At 46.9% G+C, this 21,655-nt stretch overlaps 1 protein-coding gene across 3 annotated transcripts in view; it reads right to left on the bottom strand.

Annotated features, from left to right (window-relative positions):
- Window positions 1-21,655, bottom strand: part of FES (FES proto-oncogene, tyrosine kinase) — a 580,113-nt gene that overhangs the window by 128,434 nt on the left and 430,024 nt on the right. For all 3 annotated transcript variants that reach the window (XM_085644363.1, XM_085644367.1, XM_085644366.1), the window contains exon 12: window positions 2,813-3,022. In XM_085644363.1, coding sequence (XP_085500489.1) covers window positions 2,813-3,022 — 210 coding nt within the window. The remainder of the gene's footprint in view (window positions 1-2,812; window positions 3,023-21,655) is intronic.

Raw genomic sequence — 21,655 nt, 5'->3', positions numbered from 1 at the left:
CTGAAATTGAGGATGGTTGTGCAACAGAGAGTTACTGTTTGAAAAGCCAGGTTTTAAGAGCTTTCCTAAAGGTTAGTGTTACAATCCAAAAGAAGTCGAGTGGTGCCATGAAGTAGGTTATAAGTAGAAGGTTTATTAGGCTTAGTAACAGGTTTAGATGGTAAGTAGAAGGTATGAAGTTCACCGCCACCAGATGCATCATCCTTGCTGCTCAGCCCACACACTCCAACCGTCTCTCTCAACCACACCAGGCACTCCAGCATTCCTCTTTCTCATGAAGAATTTCAACATTCGACACACAACACATTCATACAGGCGGAGCAGCAGGGAACAGGTAACTAAGGATAATGATGCATTATGAGAATTCAAGTCACAACTCATAGCAGATCGGTTTCCTTTTTCAGTACAAGGGTTAGGGAGGTCCAGGGCCGTGAGGTGCTACCCGCAGAACTTCTTCCTCCCCACTGAACTTTTTAGGTTTCGCCTGACCCAGCGCATGCGCTGGTCTGGCGAGACTTATTGAGAGGCCTCCAAAAAGTGCTACCAGGCCAGCCTAGAGCTAGAGTGCATGTGCGCGGGCGCGAGCGTCGCGTTTTACCGCGATTACTTTTACTTTCGGCCGCACGGCCGCTTTGATGTTTGATCGCGATCACTTTTACTTTCGCGGCCGCACGGCCGCTTTGCATAGCCAATAGGTCTTGCTTTTGGGACCTTATAAGTATTTAGTTACGCAACTGTTGCATGGCTAAACACTTATAAGGTCCCAAAGGCGAGACCTATTGGCTATGCTAATGCTTGTTTTAATTTGGGGACAGCCAGGTTGCTGAACGGAGTGATCTGGGAGGAATGTACCAGCAGACACTAAGCTTAAAATATGCTGGCCCCTTCTCGTGAAGTGCCCTAACGGCGTTGCAGAGAACCTTAAAATCACTGCACTGGGAAGCCAATGAAGGTCAGTAAGGGAAGAAGAGACATTCACGATGGGAATACCCAGAAGTAATCGGGCAGCTGCATTTTGCAGAATCTGCAGTTTGTTAAGAAATAACTTCTTGATGTTAAGAAATAGGGCGTTGCAATGATCAATCCTGGAGAGGCTATCAGGCCCTAAAATCAAAAATGCCAAGTCATTAGCAAACAGTAACGACTTAGTTCCTAAAATGAAAATAGAACGTGTTTTAAAAAAAAAAAAGAAAACTTCTACAGAACTTTTTATGAGAAAGCTGCCTGCTTACACCAAAAAATACGTTTTTTTAAAAACATTCACAAAGGGTAAGAAATACCCGTTGGAGACTCCTTCCCGTCAGTAATCGGTAAAATATTTTAATGTTTTGCGACTGGGAGTAAGATTAATACATCCCATTGTGAAATGCTTTTTGAAATGGATGCCCAAAACACACTCATTCCAAATAGCAATTCAGTATGTAGTCGCAAATCCAAATTGCGATTCGGTGATGTGTTATCAAATCGTAATTCGGGTTTGGTAATACTAAAAGGTTGTTTTGTGGCCACAAGGAGACGGTGTCTGTAGCATTCAGATAAAGACAGCAAGGCACCCAATTTAACTCTATGAAGAATAATAGGATCCCGTAGGAACCACGGGACCCTAGAATAATGCTTTTCTGATGGGCTTCAAGAGTGATGCAGTGACGTTAGCGTGAAGTTTTGTCCAATGGGCTGATGACTTTGTGCCTGGAGAACTCTTATTATTTAAAACCACCTCTACATTGATTTTGTGTAGCCAGTTATACCGAAGCTGCGTTGGAAAACAATTTCCCAATTTACAGTGCTGTCCAAAATGTCTAGTTTAACGTATAATTTCACTCCTTATGAGATTTAAAAAACGCTACGTCGAGGACCATAGCATCTATTTTTATGTATTTCATTCAAGTAAATGATATTAATGAAAGAGTACGGTACAGACGAGACCACTGCGGAGCGGTGTCTATCTAGTTAATGGTTAGTAGTGCTGAGAAGTAGGGAAATGAAAGCACTATGTGGGAGAGCAATCAGTGTTGGTGATTACTCAGCTTTTTACGGGGTAGTAAAGAGATTCTCTTGATTACAGGAAATTAACATAGGTTTTAGTGATGGGCCTTGCTGGGCCTTGCTGGGCCCCGGGTCATTCTCAGAATAACAGAGAACTATCCTGAAAATCCACTTGCAATCAGAAGCGCTGCTGCGAGCTTTCAAATGGAACAGGAAAGCAACCTGTATCATACATCACTTCGCTGTTATTTTTCGAAAAAACAACATTTTTAGCTCCTAAGAGATAATGCAAGATATCTATCCGCAATGTTAGCAATACAATCGGAGACCAGAAAGGCTACGAAAGCTAAGAAACCATTCAAAAAGTTATCAATGTTGGTTAATGGGAGTGCGCCCACAATAAGTGTTTCAAGGGGGAAAACCCCTGTAGAAAAAACTAGAGTTCAACATGTATTAAGGAATGTAATAGGCTTCGAACAAGTACTGTAACACTCTTCTGATGACATCAAATAGAGTGAGACTTGTATACAGAGCTGTTGAATGAATTAAAGCCAACAAACACACATGGCAGTTATTAATGTTGTTTAATTGTAGTGCTTTGGAGCTACAGATTTGTGGACCTTTCATATCTGGGAACACAGGGTGGTCTCTTGAAGGCCTACATACCTTCTCCCATGTGGTACACAGATACCCCTACTGCATTCAGTAAAATACTCTGAAATGATGCCTCTGAGCAAAAACAGATCCTAATGATCAACTCTTTTTAAGAAGCAGTTCTTCTTCACCAGTGCAACATACTTAGTTGATGTACATACGGAATACTTACATCCGTACATTGAATGAGGAAGTGTCGTAATTGTCCTTCCCACAGCACAGAGAGAACATACTCCTGTGTGCCATGTCTTTCTCGGACTAGGAATTCCCCGCTGTTCGACAGAAGTTCGTTGACCTCCGAGCGAGGGATAGCACCATGGTACCAGTCTTGCTGCCAGAGAGGCTTCTGGGTGTCAGGAATTAGTAGCACCGGTGGTGGAAGCTGAAATCACAAAGCGTAGAGGTAAGAGATGCATTTAAAGAAAGCGGTAATAAACAACAGTAATCTCAGGACAAATTAATATTGATTACTTGCAAAGACATAAATGTAATCTGTACACACGTGTCCTCTGTCCGTTATGTATCCAGCACACCGCCCCCTCTTTATTTTTTGTACTTTGTGATTCCATGCCACTGTACACTTCTATGATCCCTGTAAAGCGCTCCGATACCCTAACGGGTCAAGTTCGCGCTCTATAAAACACAAAAATAAATAAAACATTACAATGCATCTTAGTTGGTTAGCACTGCTGTGACAAGTCTGTCACAGCAGTGCTAACCGACAAAACTCCTTGTTCCCTGAGGAAGGGTATAATACATATATAATAATGCATTGGAACATCTAGGAAACAGTTGTGTATTTGTTCCACATAAGAAAAATCATATATGAAGTGAATCAATTTATGAACTGTGAATCAATTTATGAACTATGAAATAAAAATAATTTGAAGATCATAATCAACTTGGTAAAAGTACTGGTGGTTTTACCAAACTGGATACTGAAGGAATTTGAATTAATGTAATAAACCTTCACAGGCTATGTAGTGCCCTGGGGGACGCATCCTATGATTGGATACGCAGTTCTATACATATTACTCGATGTACCTAGACTGGAGTACGTTACCCCAGGAGCACACCGCAAACACAAGTGGATATAAATTATTGAGAAAAAAGGTTGTGCGCGCACAAGTCACATATTGTAAACTCTCTAGGAGAGCACTGTTGATTCTTCGGGTTACGTATCCCTTATCTCGTCAACAATTTTTGCGTCCTCCCCAGCCTTGGTACATGTCAATTATTACACCACGGATGTAGCTTTGTATTAGACGTTTTTATTCCTCAGAGTGTAACCGCTAACTCAACATTCTAAATCATGAATTCTATCCCCATACCCAAACACTCACATCACGGTTCCATGGAGCCCGTCAGGAAACAAAAGGGTCCGGTCTTCTCTAACTCACAAGATACTTCATCGTGCACTTGCATTCACCCCGCCACCAGTTCTGGAACCTTGCATTTGCAAAGGGCCGTAATGCATCATGCGTCTTCTAACTTCCAATTTCTGCTCATACAATCCGTCCAACACATACACACAAACGCACAGGATTGTCTATGTTAGACATACAGAAATTTCTAACACCACACAACCTTATCTTTACCCACTTTACCACGTGAAACTTACACCCCTCACAACCCACCACTAACACACCACCTGCCACATTTTTGCTCTTCTATGATCATATTCTTCCTGGGCATAATAGACGTCTTAAAACCCACCTTCTAAGTTAGAGAATAAATCACTTTTCATAACAGAGACATGGCTCACTTCCACTGCTCCCATTCTTGATGACCTCAACCTACACAAACAAATTCATACAGTAGACGCTCTCACAGAACACGCAGTAGCTTCTTCGCCAGCCCCCAGTTTACAATACAATTCACCAAACTCACCTCTTCCCATCACCTCCTTCAAATGATTTATCACATAACTAGCACATCACTTGTCACTTGATTGACTGTTCCATTGGCTACAACAAGAACGTGAATAAAGAATTTAGAGAAATGATATTCACAGTCAAATTCAATCAATCATTTATGAAGCGCAGCTCATCACCCCTGAAGGCGTCCAAACAGTGATGTTTCGCTTGTCTCAGTCAAAGAGCCAAGTCTTTAGTCCCATTCTGAAATCCGCAAAGGAGGGTTGTTAGAAATGGGATTTCTGGTTGGTTAGGGCTTGCGCCTAAGCCAGGCAGAAACCACCACACTAGTCAGGGCAAGGGAGTTACACGCTGACGAATACCCCTGCTCACCCCATTGGTAGCTTGGCATGAGCGGTCAGGCTTATCCCAGAGGCAACGTGTAAAGCGTTTGCGCATACACACACACAGCAGCAACACACTAGGCACACCACAAAAGAAACTCCACACAAGGTTATATGTAAAAATATTTGTTTAACCACAAAAGAGCTGCTCCTAAAGTGATAACCACTTTAAGGTTTGAGTTATATTGTGAGTGGGGACATATCACAAAAAGTAACGGACTGGTCTCACACACCACCTGGTGTCATGCTTCATCATTGACCAGTCCTCACCCTCTAAAACCTTGGTTTGATAGAGGGCGGGCATACACCTGACGACAGGGATGCACTTCTAAACTAAGTGGGGGCCCGTGTATGAGTGAGTGAGATTAAAAATCATTATAGTTATCCTCATTGTGTTTTTTAATGTGAAAGGTAACTATATGATGTTTAAAAGCAGGTGACGGTATGTGGGGGAATTAGTGTCGCCTAACCGTTGTGTTTAGAGGTCGACATGTTTCTGCCGTCTTGGCCCAGGAGGGTCCAGGGCATTCATCAGGACCTAAATATGTAAATGGGGGCTCCGTTCTTACCAAAAGTGGCAAGAGTGTACCACTGTGTGGGCGTGATCAGCGTCACACTCCACAATTGGATGACTCCTAGATTCAAGCCTGTAAAAGAAAATGTAGGGAGAGAATAAAAATATATAACAACAGACCGTAGTAGTGGCGAATAACTGAACTGTGTCCTTATGGCCTCCTACAAGCAGCTTTCTGCTGTGAACTGTGGCCAGGGGCTACTTTGGCAAAGACCTTCACCCATTCCATTGGCCTCCGTCCATACACAGCATGGTAATAACCCATTTCCAGTTGCTAACAATGTAAGGTAGGGCCTTTGTACACACACCTGTCCCCCCCAATGCCCTGTCTTCATTACCTGCTGGACTGAAACCTCTTCCAGGCACAATGAGCAATGGATGTGCTCTTCAGCCACTTACAGAGTCAAGTCCACCTAGCCTCTGTCTGGTTTACACATTATTCTATCCTGCAGAGCAGGCTCTGGACTCTGTTAAACCAGAATGAGGCCTTTACCTGAATATACAGGTTTTGACGGTTGTAAACGTTTATTTTGAACTTTTTCTTTACATTTCTTTTTGAAAATAATTTTAATGTGAGTTGAATCAAATCTCTAACATAAACATGCTAAAGGAGAAAAGAGATTTTCAAACATGGATGGAACAAAAAATTTATATAAAAGATAACTTTTTTTCGTAAGCTTTTTCATTGCCATATATAAATTTGCAAATGTGGTCTCTACAACATGTATGATTTCACCACGAATGTGCAGTCTGCATCAGATTGTGTGTGTGTTTGTATGTTGCAACTTATCAAGGACATTAGTATCTCTCTGACTTGGCATACCATAGATGGTGATGCACTGATCCAGTTTCTGTGTGAGTGACTACTCATGTGACATGTGCCACTCAATTTGTGTACACGATGGGGATGCAAAGGTGAGAGCACGTGTCTCACTGTTCTTACCCTAAAAACGAAAGCTACTGGCCCCATGGGAGGAGGGAAGGGGAACCCCCTGTTTGTCAGAACCTGTGGAAAAAACATATAGATCACAGCTGGTGTGAGAATTATGGTTCTTCAAGTACAAATTGTGCTAATTGCCCCAAAGTACTTTTATTCAATCCGATCTCATTCACACCCTTACTGCCTCAAGGAAAGTTTCCTGCGTGGATCCTAGGCGACTGCTCCCGTTCCTCCCCGGTGTAGGACTGGGTGGAGAGCCGTTGTGCTTTTATAGTCTGCTCACTTAAGCAAATTGGTTTTAAGTGGTGCTAAGTGAAATCAGGTGCGTGGTTTCCTGTGTCCCTGGAGGGGAAGCCTGATTCATCCATGGCCGCACTGTGCACATGCTCAGTGTAAATAAACCCAGAGCACTACTTCCTGTGTCCTGAAGCGCGAGTGCCTGGTTTCAAAATGGTGGAGTTACGCACATGCTCAGATTAGAGAAGTGAAGCGCGTGACGGAAATCACGGAGGAAAAGTGTGCGGTGGTCCGTGCCCTACGCGACAGTGCCTAGTTTTAAATTGGCAAAAGTACACGCATGCTCTTGTGTGCTATTGGTGCGTGACTGCCAAGGCACCAGATGTGGAAACGGGTGGGCGGTCAATTACTGTGATGCAAGGTGAAATTCTACCTAGATTTTTTAGCTGCCCAGAGGGGCGAGATTTTGCAGAAGGGGCAGAAGTACACGTCTGCTCTGTGTGTAACTGGTGCGTGACTGCGAAGCACCCGGTGTGTGAACGGGTGAGCGGCTGATTGCCCAGAACAAAGGGGGGGTATTCTACCCTGAGTCTAGAGCTGCCCAGATGGGCGATGTTGTGCGTGTACTAGCGGGCAGTTTTCGGTTGGACTTGCTCTGATGCACTTGTGCAAACAGGTATTCCAAAAGAAGATCATAATAAGGGTGATAAGGGTGAAGATGTCAAATGTTGGGTATTAGCGCTGAGTTTCTGCGCTATCATTGCTATTCATGCGTTAAGCCTGGGTGAGAGACGGTTCCAGCTGGGGGAGGATGACTTTGGAGGGCATGTGGCCTATTAGCCTCACGACGTTGGCTTAGTTTAAAAGCCAGCTAAGGGTGCCAATTCCAGGTAGACTCAGCCCATTTTAAGTAAACTCATTTAAGACAGGGCACTGCATGTACCGATGGTTTCATAGTGTCGTGTGATGGTATACCAGGTACACTCCGTCTATGTGTTAGTGTGAATTAATCTACTGGTGGTTGTTAGAGGTTTCAACGCCCCATTTGGAGCCACGGTATTTCATCGTTGAGCCCTTTGTCCCAGGTTCGTAAACGGAACACCCAGCGTTGTTCTCTTACGTGTAGGGCTTTAGTAAGGTCAAACTTTCGTTTTTTCATTACTTCCAGAATGGTCCATTTCAGGTCTGTGTCTTTATGTTTTTTTTCAGTGAAATGACGAGTCAGTTTGGTGTTGGTCTTTTTACACCGAATCGTGCTCCGATGTTCATTGATACGCACTTTGATTTTCCTGGTGGTCAAGCCAACGTATTTGAGGTCGCATGGGCAGTTCAAGAGGTATACGACGTTCTCCGTGTTGCAATTACTGAATTCTCGCAGTTGCCATGGGATCCCCGTTCCTATGTCTACCTCCTTGGTATTAGAAGTGAATGCGCAGGATGTACAGTTCCCACAGGAGAAGTGGCCGACGGGCCGTGGTTGGCTCCACAGGGTTTGTTGTTCCTCTTCTCCGGTCGATGGTCTCTTTGCGTGTACTAGTTCGTCGCGCAGACTCCTGTTCCTTCTAAAGGCAAATAAAGGTGGCTGCCACTGGTTTCCAGCACTATTGAGAATGTGGCAGTTTTTTCTCATGGTTTTTTGTACTTTGTTTGAGATCGGAGTGTATGTCGTAACGCATACTGGTCTTTTGGTGTCTCCTTTTGTTATATCCTCTAGTAGTGACTCTCTTGGATTGTTCCTGGCACGTTTCCTTGCTCGTCTCACCATTTTTCTCGGGTAGTGGCATTCTAGAAGTTTATTTTCCAGTTGTTCAGCCTGCTCCTCAAAGGTTGTTGTATTCGAGCAGTTCCCTCGGATTCGGAGGAACTGACCTACCGGGAGGTTTTGTCTCAGGGCCCTAGGATGGTAGCTCTCATAGAGAAGTAAACTGTTTTTATCTGTGGTTTTGTTATGAACCTTTGTTGTGAATCCTTCTTGGGTCATGGTAATGTCTAGATCCAGAAACATTGCGTGGTTCACATCAATCGTGTGTGTGAATCTGAGATGGGTGTCCTTGGAATTGACCCATTGGACAAATTCTGTTGCCTCTTCCTTGGTTCCGTGCCATACAATCAGCACATCATCAATAAAGCGTTTCCACACCTTAAGGTGTTTCAGGAATGGATTATTAGGATTGTAAATGTTTTTTCCCCAAATTGTTGGACATAGAGACATAATAAATCAACAACAAAAGAGTGAGTTAGGTAAGGAGCAAACCAAGAGAAAAGGCGTGGGCAAAAACCAAAATAGTGTTTTAAAAGAACCCTCACTCACCAACCTAGTTGGTGACATGCTTCATCATCGGGTTCCCACCAGAGAGGCCGAATGCCTCTCTGGTGTGCTGCAACGCCTGAATTACAGCGGAGCTGGTTGTGATAGAACGGAAGGTGAAAGTTTAAAAGGTAAATGGTTTTAACCAATAACCAATTTAATTCTGGCAAACCAAAAACCGGATAAAAGCAAGTGAGTCGGACAAGAGCCGGCCTATTAGGTGGGACAAGGCTCGTCCTAATTATGGATAGGTCAACATGTTTCTGCTTAACATGCCTAGTTGGCTAAGCATTCGTCAGGACCATGGGGAGCACCACGGCGGTATGCACACGCTAAGGTGCACCCTAACCAGTGGTGTTGTTAAACGGTACAACTTACTCTTATACCGCAAAAAGCCATCCTATAATTCAGGGGCTAGTAACGCCTGTAAAGAAAAAACAGACAAAAACAGACATAACACACATAAAGATATATAAAGACAGACACTTTGTGTCACTTGAATTGCTTATACTTTATGTGATTCAGGTGAACACAAATGGTAGGCCCATGCTGTGACGCGGGAGTCTGTGTTAAATAACATTATGTGGTTATAAAAAACTCCCACAGTAGGGTGCGGTGCTCCTTAAGGGCTAAGAGGACCTATACATTTATAGGTGTCTTTCATTACGATACTTAGCACTATTTGTGTCTGTGAAAAAGTTCAAATAGAACTGTATTGGCTGGTCGACCAGCGATATGCAGTCGACAGGGGCTATTTAGCCATTGTGTATGCCGAAAAATAGCTGACTCGTTCAAGTGGAGTGCATGCTGAAACGAGCGCACATAGTGTTTGCCAGGCGCCGTTGCTCCAGTGCATGACTACAAATAAAGTTGGTAAAAACAACAACAACATGGAAAAACGGGGCTGAACTCTTACTCAGTACAAAGGTATTGTTAGCGTCATGGGTCCGAGAGGGGGGTAGTGAGCTATAGTATCTGTGAGGGTAAAAACAGAAGAAACTGAATTGTCTAGGTACTCACAGGTGGGCCTCTCTGGGACCGAATGGATGACGGGGGAAAGAAATATCCACTTACTTCCATGCTCGCACACTCCCGTGGAAAACAGCGCATCTCATGCACTGGAGCAACGGCGCCTGGCAAACACTATGTGCGCTCGTTTCAGCATGCACTCCACTTGAACGAGTCAGCTATTTTTCGGCATACACAATGGCTAAATAGCCCCTGTCGACTGCATATCGCTGGTCGACCAGCCAATACAGTTCTATTTGAACTTTTTCACAGACACAAATAGTGCTAAGTATCGTAATGAAAGACACCTATAAATGTATAGGTCCTCTTAGCCCTTAAGGAGCACCGCACCCTACTGTGGGAGTTTTTTATAACCACATAATGTTATTTAACACAGACTCCCGCGTCACAGCATGGGCCTACCATTTGTGTTCACCTGAATCACATAAAGTATAAGCAATTCAAGTGACACAAAGTGTCTGTCTTTATATATCTTTATGTGTGTTATGTCTGTTTTTGTCTGTTTTTTCTTTACAGGCGTTACTAGCCCCTGAATTATAGGATGGCTTTTTGCGGTATAAGAGTAAGTTGTACCGTTTAACAACACCACTGGTTAGGGTGCACCTTAGCGTGTGCATACCGCCGTGGTGCTCCCCATGGTCCTGACGAATGCTTAGCCAACTAGGCATGTTAAGCAGAAACATGTTGACCTATCCATAATTAGGACGAGCCTTGTCCCACCTAATAGGCCGGCTCTTGTCCGACTCACTTGCTTTTATCCGGTTTTTGGTTTGCCAGAATTAAATTGGTTATTGGTTAAAACCATTTACCTTTTAAACTTTCACCTTCCGTTCTATCACAACCAGCTCCGCTGTAATTCAGGCGTTGCAGCACACCAGAGAGGCATTCGGCCTCTCTGGTGGGAACCCGATGATGAAGCATGTCACCAACTAGGTTGGTGAGTGAGGGTTCTTTTAAAACACTATTTTGGTTTTTGCCCACGCCTTTTCTCTTGGTTTGCTCCTTACCTAACTCACTCTTTTGTTGTTGATTTATTATTAACCAGGGGGATCAAGAGTGATTTTCCCTCACCCTCTTGTTGTTATTGGGACATAGAGACATGCCATGCTTGGGGCAAAAGTGCTGCCCATCGAAGTACCGGTAATCTGGTGGTAGATGGTGTTTTCGAATTCGAAAAAATTCTCAGTTAGTGCTAATTCAGCACATTCCATCACAAAATGTTGAGGAGTGATGAAATTCCACTCCATGTTTAGGATAATTTGTTCCACCACTTCCAAGGTTCGTCTCTGTGGTATGCTTGTGTATAAGGTCTCTATGTCCATTGTTATGGGAAGGTTCTCTGTAGGATCTATTTCCAGATCTCAGAGAAGGCAAAGGACATCCTTGGTGTCCCTAAGGTAGGAATGTGATTTTTTCACAATCGGTCTGAGGAGCCAATCGCAAAACTGCGAAAGAGGTTCCAGAACTGATCCAATCCTGGATACGATGGGTCTTCCGGGTGGGGGGGTCCGGTTCTTGTGGATCTTAGGGAGCGTGTAGAATCTAGGCATCCTAGGTTCCTCATTAATAAGGAAACCCGCCTCCTGTCTAGTAATCCAATCATTGGTGAGGGCCTCCTCTACCATATTTTTGATTCTTGTCATGAGGGATGTAGTTGGATCAATTCTGTGTATGGCGTAACTAACTGTGTCTGAGAGGAGTAATTTACACTCTTCTTGGTACATCTCCTGGTCCATAATCACAATTGCTCCCCCTTTGTCCGCGGGTTTTATCACGAGATCGTGGTTGTTCTTCAGACTTTGCAGTGCTGTGTGCTCATTTTTCATAAGGTTTTGGAAACCCTTGGTACTCTGGAAGTTGATCCCCTTGATTTTGTTGAGTACTGCTTCTTCAAAAGCTAGTACTTGACATGAGGTGTTCTGGGCTGGTGGTTGGAATGTTGACTTCTTTCTAAGTCCTGTTGTAGTTTTTTTTTCTTCAGTCTTGTCTTCATTATCACCAAAGTAATCGTGTAGCTTAAGTTTTCTGAAGAACTGTGCAAGTTCTGTGTGGAGTACAAAGGCATCATTCTTTGGTGTAGGAACGAAACCCAGTCCTTTTGATAGGACTGTTTCCTCATCAGTAGTCAGAACATGCTTGCTGAGGTTAACAATGTTGGTTATTCCCTGCTTGTTGAGGGCATGTTCATCCTCCCTTTGCTCCTGGTCACCACCGTGGAGGGTGGTTGGTCCTCCCACTTCACCCTTGTGTTCCTTCTTTTTTGTCGGCCTCTGACTCTGCCCCCGCCCCGGTATAAAAAAGGCTGGGGACCTTGTGGGAAGCCAAATACTGGTGGAAAGTAAGGTTGTTGCCAAAATCCAAAGGGGGGTGGTGGTTGTGGTGCCATTGTTGGCGGTAGCCCTGCTGTCTATTCTGCTGTTGTCCTGAGCTTTCATCACTGCTAGTGTCACTTCTTTCATCCCCTGAGCTGAAAGTCCAATTCAATGGAGTAGGTCTCAATCTTTGTTTTCTGCCTGTTTGCTGTTGTGCAGGTTTGTCATAGTGTTCGTCCGTTATGTATGGATATACTGTTTCTCTACTAAACTTCTGCACATCTTTTCTCAGTTTTGTTAACTTCGATTGTGTGAGGTAGTCTTTGTACTCGGAGTGGTCATTGTTAATTTCTTCAAGTTTCTTCTTGAAGTCTGATAACTGTACCGTTGCTTTTAATCTGCATTCACTTTGTTGAATTTCAACAAGGAGGGCATCAGCCAGCTGCCTGGCGGTGTTGATGATTAAAATGAGCCAATCCTTGGTATACTTCCAGGCAATGCATGACCAATTAGTACAGAACTCTTTGTTGTTAAGAAACAACCTTGGTTCGTTGGTGACTGAGTCCTCTCGGGCGGTGTTTTTTCTGAGGTACTCTGTCATAAATGCCCCATGTAGGGCTGTGCGTATCTGATCTTTCTTCTTTGTTGATAGTGCTTCCCATTCGTCAGAGTTTTTAACTGTTTGAGCTACCACAGTTTCAGCTAGCAAAGATGGTGCACTGAGGATCTCAGCTAAGATCTCATCCCCAAATGAAAGTTCCGTATCCATGGTTACAGTAGAGTGAGGTGAGATAGGGTAAGTTGATGGGCGGACTGGATCGAATTGTGATCCGTTCCTTTTTATCTATGGGGAAAGGACTGGGGATTAACTATATCCGTCAGTTCCTATTAGTCTGATCCTTGGGTAATCAGTACTTTTTGCTATTGTTAGGAATGTTTTTACCCATGTTTATGTTCCCACAGCCATCAGCTGTACGAAATCAAAAACACATGAGCTCCACACTGTGTGGAGGAGGGAACAAGAGGCACGGGGTTTTAGGAGCTAGCAGCCACCAACTATGAATGTTTAACCACAAAAGAGCTGCTCCTAAAGTGATAACCACTGTAAGGTTTGAGTTATATTGTGAGTGGGGACATCTCACAAAAAGTAACTGACTGGTCTCACACACCACCTGGTGTCATGCTTCATCATTGACCAGCCCTCCAGGGACACAGGAAACCACGCACCTGATTTCACTTAGCACCACTTAAAACCAATTTGCTTAAGTGAGCAGACTATAAAAGCACAGCGGCTCTCCACCCAGTCCTACACCGGGGAGGAACGGGAGCAGTCGCCTAGGATCCACGCAGGAAACTTTTCTTGAGGCAGTAAGGGTGTGAATGAGATTGGATTGAATTAAAGTACTTTGGGGCAATTAGCACAATTGAGGATGAATGTTCTGTGTGTTTGTACTTGAAAAACCATAATTCTCACGCCAGCTGTGATCTATATGTTTTTTCCACAGGTTCTGACAAACAGGGGTTTCCTCTCCCCTCCTCCCATGGGGCCAGTAGCTTTGGTTTTTAGTATCACCAAGTTGGTCGCACACTGCTCCACCCACTAGCGTGTTACCCCGAAGAATTGTGGTCCCTGTAGTCAGCGTCGGCGGGTACGCCTATGCTCAGTGGTGCGTGCAAGTCAGAGTAGCGTTAGCCATCCCTGGACACGTGTTACGCGGTAGTTGCCGCTCGTCAGCAGGGAGTAGGAAGAGTGCAGGGTTGCTTGTGTAGGCTGCTAAAATCATATCAGGTCTGTACCTCTCGTAGCGAACGCAGGTGCGTAACCATGAGCCCGTCGACTCCGGGGCTCAGAGAGCCACTAAATATGTATCACCAAGTTGGTCGCACACTGCTCCACCCACTAGCGTGTTACCCCGAAGAATTGTGGTCCCTGTAGTCAGCGTCGGCGGGTACGCCTATGCTCAGTGGTGCGTGCAAGTCAGAGTAGCGTTAGCCATCCCTGGACACGTGTTTCGCGGTAGTTGCCGCTCGTCAGCAGGGAGTAGGAAGAGTGCAGGGTTGCTTGTGTAGGCTGCTAAAATCATATCAGGTCTGTACCTCTCGTAGCGAACGCAGGTGCGTAACCATGAGCCCGTCGACTCCGGGGCTCAGAGAGCCACTAAATATGTATCACCAAGTTGGTCGCACACTGCTCCACCCACTAGCGTGTTACCCCGAAGAATTGTGGTCCCTGTAGTCAGCGTCGGCGGGTACGCCTATGCTCAGTGGTGCGTGCAAGTCAGAGTAGCGTTAGCCATCCCTGGACACGTGTTTCGCGGTAGTTGCCGCTCGTCAGCAGGGAGTAGGAAGAGTGCAGGGTTGCTTGTGTAGGCTGCTAAAATCATATCAGGTCTGTACCTCTCGTAGCGAACGCAGGTGCGTAACCATGAGCCCGTCGACTCCGGGGCTCAGAGAGCCACTAAATATGTATCACCAAGTTGGTCGCACACTGCTCCACCCACTAGCGTGTTACCCCGAAGAATTGTGGTCCCTGTAGTCAGCGTCGGCGGGTACGCCTATGCTCAGTGGTGCGTGCAAGTCAGAGTAGCGTTAGCCATCCCTGGACACGTGTTTCGCGGTAGTTGCCGCTCGTCAGCAGGGAGTAGGAAGAGTGCAGGGTTGCTTGTGTAGGCTGCTAAAATCATATCAGGTCTGTACCTCTCGTAGCGAACGCAGGTGCGTAACCATGAGCCCGTCGACTCCGGGGCTCAGAGAGCCACTAAATATGTATCACCAAGTTGGTCGCACACTGCTCCACCCACTAGCGTGTTACCCCGAAGAATTGTGGTCCCTGTAGTCAGCGTCGGCGGGTACGCCTATGCTCAGTGGTGCGTAACCATGAGCCCGTCGACTCCGGGGCTCAGAGAGCCACTAAATATGTATCACCAAGTTGGTCGCACACTGCTCCACCCACTAGCGTGTTACCCCGAAGAATTGTGGACGCTGACCTTCAGGGACCATTTTCATTGGGGGAACACGCCTGGTAGGTGTAGCAGTGTGCGACCAATCTGGTTTAACTTTATATTCAGGCTCCCTTGAGCCGGTGGAGTCGACGGACTCATGGTTACGCACCTGCGCGCTACGAGAGGTACTAGACCTGATAACGATTTTAGCAGCTTACACAGCAACCCCACACATTTTCCTACTCCCTGCTGACGAGAGGCAACTACCTCGAAACACGTGTCCAGGGATGGCACACGCCACGCATACTTGCATTCACACTCGAGCATAGGTGTATCCGCCGACGCTGACCTTCAGGGACCATTTTCATTGGGGGAACACGCCTGGTAGGTGTAGCAGTGTGCGACCAATCTGGTTTAACTTTATATTCAGGCTCCCTTGAGCCGGTGGAGTCGACGGACTCATGGTTACGCACCTGCGCGCTACGAGAGGTACTAGACCTGATAACGATTTTAGCAGCTTACACAGCAACCCCACACATTTTCCTACTCCCTGCTGACGAGAGGCAACTACCTCGAAACACGTGTCCAGGGATGGCACACGCCACGCATACTTGCATTCACACTCGAGCATAGGTGTATCCGCCGACGCTGACCTTCAGGGACCATTTTCATTGGGGGAACACGCCTGGTAGGTGTAGCAGTGTGCGACCAATCTGGTTTAACTTTATATTCAGGCTCCCTTGAGCCGGTGGAGTCGACGGACTCATGGTTACGCACCTGCGCGCTACGAGAGGTACTAGACCTGATAACGATTTTAGCAGCTTACACAGCAACCCCACACATTTTCCTACTCCCTGCTGACGAGAGGCAACTACCTCGAAACACGTGTCCAGGGATGGCACACGCCACGCATACTTGCATTCACACTCGAGCATAGGTGTATCCGCCGACGCTGACCTTCAGGGACCATTTTCATTGGGGGAACACGCCTGGTAGGTGTAGCAGTGTGCGACCAATCTGGTTTAACTTTATATTCAGGCTCCCTTGAGCCGGTGGAGTCGACGGACTCATGGTTACGCACCTGCGCGTTACGAGAGGTACTAGACCTGATAACGATTTTAGCAGCTTACACAGCAACCCCACACATTTTCCTACTCCCTGCTGACGAGAGGCAACTACCTCGAAACACGTGTCCAGGGATGGCACACGCCACGCATACTTGCCTTCACACTCGAGCATAGGTGTATCCGCCGACGCTGACCTTCAGGGACCATTTTCATTGGGGGAACACGCCTGGTAGGTGTAGCAGTGTGCGACCAATCTGGTTTAACTTTATATTCAGGCTCCCTTGAGCCGGTGGAGTCGACGGACTCATGGTTACGCACCTGCGCGCTACGAGAGGTACTAGACCTGATAACGATTTTAGCAGCTTACACAGCAACCCCACACATTTTCCTACTCCCTGCTGACGAGAGGCAACTACCTCGAAACACGTGTCCAGGGATGGCACACGCCACGCATACTTGCATTCACACTCGAGCATAGGTGTATCCGCCGACGCTGACCTTCAGGGACCATTTTCATTGGGGGAACACGCCTGGTAGGTGTAGCAGTGTGCGACCAATCTGGTTTAACTTTATATTCAGGCTCCCTTGAGCCGGTGGAGTCGACGGACTCATGGTTACGCACCTGCGCGCTACGAGAGGTACTAGACCTGATAACGATTTTAGCAGCTTACACAGCAACCCCACACATTTTCCTACTCCCTGCTGACGAGAGGCAACTACCTCGAAACACGTGTCCAGGGATGGCACACGCCACGCATACTTGCATTCACACTCGAGCATAGGTGTATCCACCGACGCTGACCTTCAGGGACCATTTTCATTGGGGGAACACGCCTGGTAGGTGTAGCAGTGTGCGACCAATCTGGTTTAACTTTATATTCAGGCTCCCTTGAGCCGGTGGAGTCGACGGACTCATGGTTACGCACCTGCGCGCTACGAGAGGTACTAGACCTGATAACGATTTTAGCAGCTTACACAGCAACCCCACACATTTTCCTACTCCCTGCTGACGAGAGGCAACTACCTCGAAACACGTGTCCAGGGATGGCACACGCCACGCATACTTGCATTCACACTCGAGCATAGGTGTATCCGCCGACGCTGACCTTCAGGGACCATTTTCATTGGGGGAACACGCCTGGTAGGTGTAGCAGTGTGCGACCAATCTGGTTTAACTTTATATTCAGGCTCCCTTGAGCCGGTGGAGTCGACGGACTCATGGTTACGCACCTGCGCGCTACGAGAGGTACTAGACCTGATAACGATTTTAGCAGCTTACACAGCAACCCCACACATTTTCCTACTCCCTGCTGACGAGAGGCAACTACCTCGAAACACGTGTCCAGGGATGGCACACGCCACGCATACTTGCATTCACACTCGAGCATAGGTGTATCCGCCGACGCTGACCTTCAGGGACCATTTTCATTGGGGGAACACGCCTGGTAGGTGTAGCAGTGTGCGACCAATCTGGTTTAACTTTATATTCAGGCTCCCTTGAGCCGGTGGAGTCGACGGACTCATGGTTACGCACCTGCGCGCTACGAGAGGTACTAGACCTGATAACGATTTTAGCAGCTTACACAGCAACCCCACACATTTTCCTACTCCCTGCTGACGAGAGGCAACTACCTCGAAACACGTGTCCAGGGATGGCACACGCCACGCATACTTGCATTCACACTCGAGCATAGGTGTATCCGCCGACGCTGACCTTCAGGGACCATTTTCATTGGGGGAACACGCCTGGTAGGTGTAGCAGTGTGCGACCAATCTGGTTTAACTTTATATTCAGGCTCCCTTGAGCCGGTGGAGTCGACGGACTCATGGTTACGCACCTGCGCGCTACGAGAGGTACTAGACCTGATAACGATTTTAGCAGCTTACACAGCAACCCCACACATTTTCCTACTCCCTGCTGACGAGAGGCAACTACCTCGAAACACGTGTCCAGGGATGGCACACGCCACGCATACTTGCATTCACACTCGAGCATAGGTGTATCCGCCGACGCTGACCTTCAGGGACCATTTTCATTGGGGGAACACGCCTGGTAGGTGTAGCAGTGTGCGACCAATCTGGTTTAGCTTTGGTTTTTAGGGTAAGAACAGTGAGACACGTGCTCTCACCTTTGCATCCCCATCATGTACACAAATTGAGTGGCACATGTCACATGAGTAGTCACTCACACAGAAACTGGATCAGTGCATGTATTGAGTTCAGTTATTCGCCACTACTACGGTCTGTTGTTATATATTTTTATTCTCTCCCTACATTTCTTTTACAGGCTTGAATCTAGGAGCCATCAAATTGTGGAGTGTGAGAGTGATCACGCCCACACAGTGGTACACTCTTGCCACTTTTGGTAAGAACGGAGCCCCCATTTACATATTTAGGTCCTGATGAATGCCCTGGACCCTCCTGGGCCAAGACGGCAGAAACATGTCGACCTCTAAACACAACGGTTAGAGGACACTAATTCCCCCACATACCATCACCTGCTTTTAAACATCATATAGTTACCTTTCACATTAAAAAACACAATGAGGATAACTATAATGATTTTTAATCTCACTCACTCATACACGGGCCCCCACTTAGTTTAGAAGTGCATCCCTGTCGTCAGGTGTATGCCCGCCCTCTATCAAACCAAGGTTTTAGAGGGCGAGGACTGGTCAATGATGAAGCATGACACCAGGTGTTGTGTGAGACTAGTCCGTTACTTTTTGTGAGATGTTCCCACTCACAATATAACTCAAACCTTAAAGTGGTTATCACTTTAGGAGCAGCTCTTTTGTGGTTAAACATTCATAGTTGGAGGCTGCTAGCTCCTAAAACCCCGTGCCTCTTGTTCCCTCCTCCACACAGTGTGGAGGTCATGTGTTTTTGATATATAAAAATAGCCTTTGTATTATCCAAAACACATTAGAATAGTAATTACACAATATAAACTTTGCCAACTGGCACTAGGCAATATTTACAGGGGATTATGTACACATGACAGGGCCAATTGAGCCACAGCCAGAACCATCACAAAGCATCAATTAGTAAAAGTACCTCAAATAACAAAGATAGAACACAACCAGTAGTTACTGGCAAAATATTGTACTCAGCATTATATACTGCAACATAAATCATATTATGCAATCAGCATCACATTAGGCGTAAAACGCATTATGCACCAACCTCATAAGCATAAACATATTATGCAATAACCTCATAAGCAGAAATCACAGTAGGCAATAACCTCACAAGCATAAACGCAGAATGCAATACCCTCATAAACAGAAATCTCAGATTAGGGAATAATCTCCTAAACAAACATCAGAGGCATAAATCATGGTGCATAAATCACATTTATCCTAGGCACCACATAAATCACATTAGGGCCTGGCGCCCTACCAACCCAACTGACCCCCTGGCCAACTGGCCTTCTCAGAAGGCTCAAATGCCCAATGTCCCAAATGTCAGGGGTGGCTGCCACTGCAGCAGAATCCAAAGTGCGCAACTGCGCTGCCTAAACGTTGCAGCTGCCGCTAATTGCGGTGCAGCTGTGCAGGTATCTGTGGGCACTGGCACTCACTGTGCCCTCTGGGCCCCCATTGGGACTCTTTAAAACAAAACGTGCCCAATCATTTCAGTTGCCCGCTACGGCAGCGCAACTGAGGAAAATGGCCTGAGCCCCACTCTGGGACTCTTAGAAACATAAGTGCCCCAACGTTGCAGCTGCCCACTGTCAGGCGGGGCAGCTGTGACGATAGCTAAAAAGAGGCATGGGCACCCCTGTGCCCTCTGGACTCCCACCGGGGCCCTAAAACAATGAGCCTTACGTTGGAGCGGCCTGCTCTCCTGCGGGTCTGCTCGGAACAAAAAGGCACTGGCAATGTGCCTCGAAAGGCACCAACAGGGTGCAACACCGAGACCCTCTCACCTGGGCTCTGCTTCTCCGGTCTCCTCGTGACTCCCCTGATCTGGGACAGGCGCCAGGGATCCTTCTTACTTCGCCCGGTCCGCTTTTCTGGGACCGGGACTTTGACCTGGAGCCCGCGAGTCTCCGGACGAGCATGGGGGTGCGGGCCCCGCCCACAACCAGGCAAGGCCGCCTGGCTTCCGGTTCGCACTTGACAGCGGCCTGGCAATTCCTCTTGGCGGCTTCCCTACTCACTCAGCACAGTGCTGGGTGGGTACCCGCTTCAGAGGAAAGCCATTGCGGGATGGGCAACTGCTACAAACAAAGCAATTGTGGGATGGGCACCCGCTCGTCAACACCACAAGCGGGGTAGGCACCCGCCGACAAAATACTCATAAAGCAGGGTGGGCACCCGTTCGAAAGGCACCACAATGCGGGGTGGGTCCCGCTTCGATCGTCAAAATGCGGGGTGGGCACCCACTGTTCAAAATAAGCACATAAGCGGGGTGGGCACCTGCCAGTAAGCACAAAATGCGGAGTGGGCTCCCGCTGTCTCCCAGCAGCTCAGGGGAATCCCTACGCTGGGATTCCCTCTAGATCATCACGCAGCACAGCGCTGCAGATGCCAGTTCCTTTCTTCTGCTGGCAAATAAAGTTTAGAGCACTCACGAGGCGCTGGATGTCCAAAGATCCAAGGGTCACAGCTGGGCCCAGGGAGGCCAGCACAAAGGGCCCTCCAACAGGGAGGGCAGCCCTCGTGGTGGTTCCTCCTGGGCCCCCAGCAGCAGCAAGTACAGGAACAGCACAACTTCATGAGGTCACAGCCCCTATATTTATATTACACATTTGCTTTGTCTGCCCTGGCACAGAGCTTGGGGGAACCAGCAAAAACTGGTTCAGGGGGACTTGGAGCACTCTGTTTACCAGGCTCCTCTTCCCCTTTCCCTTCGTCAGGTGGGGGCTCGGTGATCAGACACACCACAGGGGGCGGAGCCAGAATTGTACAGGGCAGGCACAATCCTATTCAGGGTCAGGGGACTACTCCGCCCACTACTCCAAATGTAGATGTTCCATTTAGCCTAGTGCTGACTCACCCTGCCCCTCCTGGAGCCACACACACCTCACCAGCCCCTGTCACTCAAAATCCAGACATGCAATTCGCATCAGGCAGGCATACACATAGCACACAGAAATGCCAACTTCTAAAAGTGGCAGTTCTAAAATAGTTATAATAAATCTGCGCACACCATTGCAAAGCATTTATTATTACCATTCCAAATATACTAAACTTGACCATGTTGCTCCTCTCATATCAGGAATTACCACTGAAACACTTATCAGGGAATCCCAATGTATTGCTATGGGTGGGCAGCCCCACAGTAGTGAGAAACCAAAATGGCTGTTTGTCACTACCAGGACATGTCACACACTTAAGG

The sequence above is a fragment of the Triturus cristatus genome, chromosome 3_1, assembly GCF_964204655.1.
Source record: "Triturus cristatus chromosome 3_1, aTriCri1.1, whole genome shotgun sequence".
NCBI lineage: Eukaryota > Metazoa > Chordata > Amphibia > Caudata > Salamandridae > Triturus > Triturus cristatus.
The sequence above is the reverse complement of the archived record's forward strand: the minus strand, read 5'-3'. Positions and strand labels throughout refer to the sequence as shown.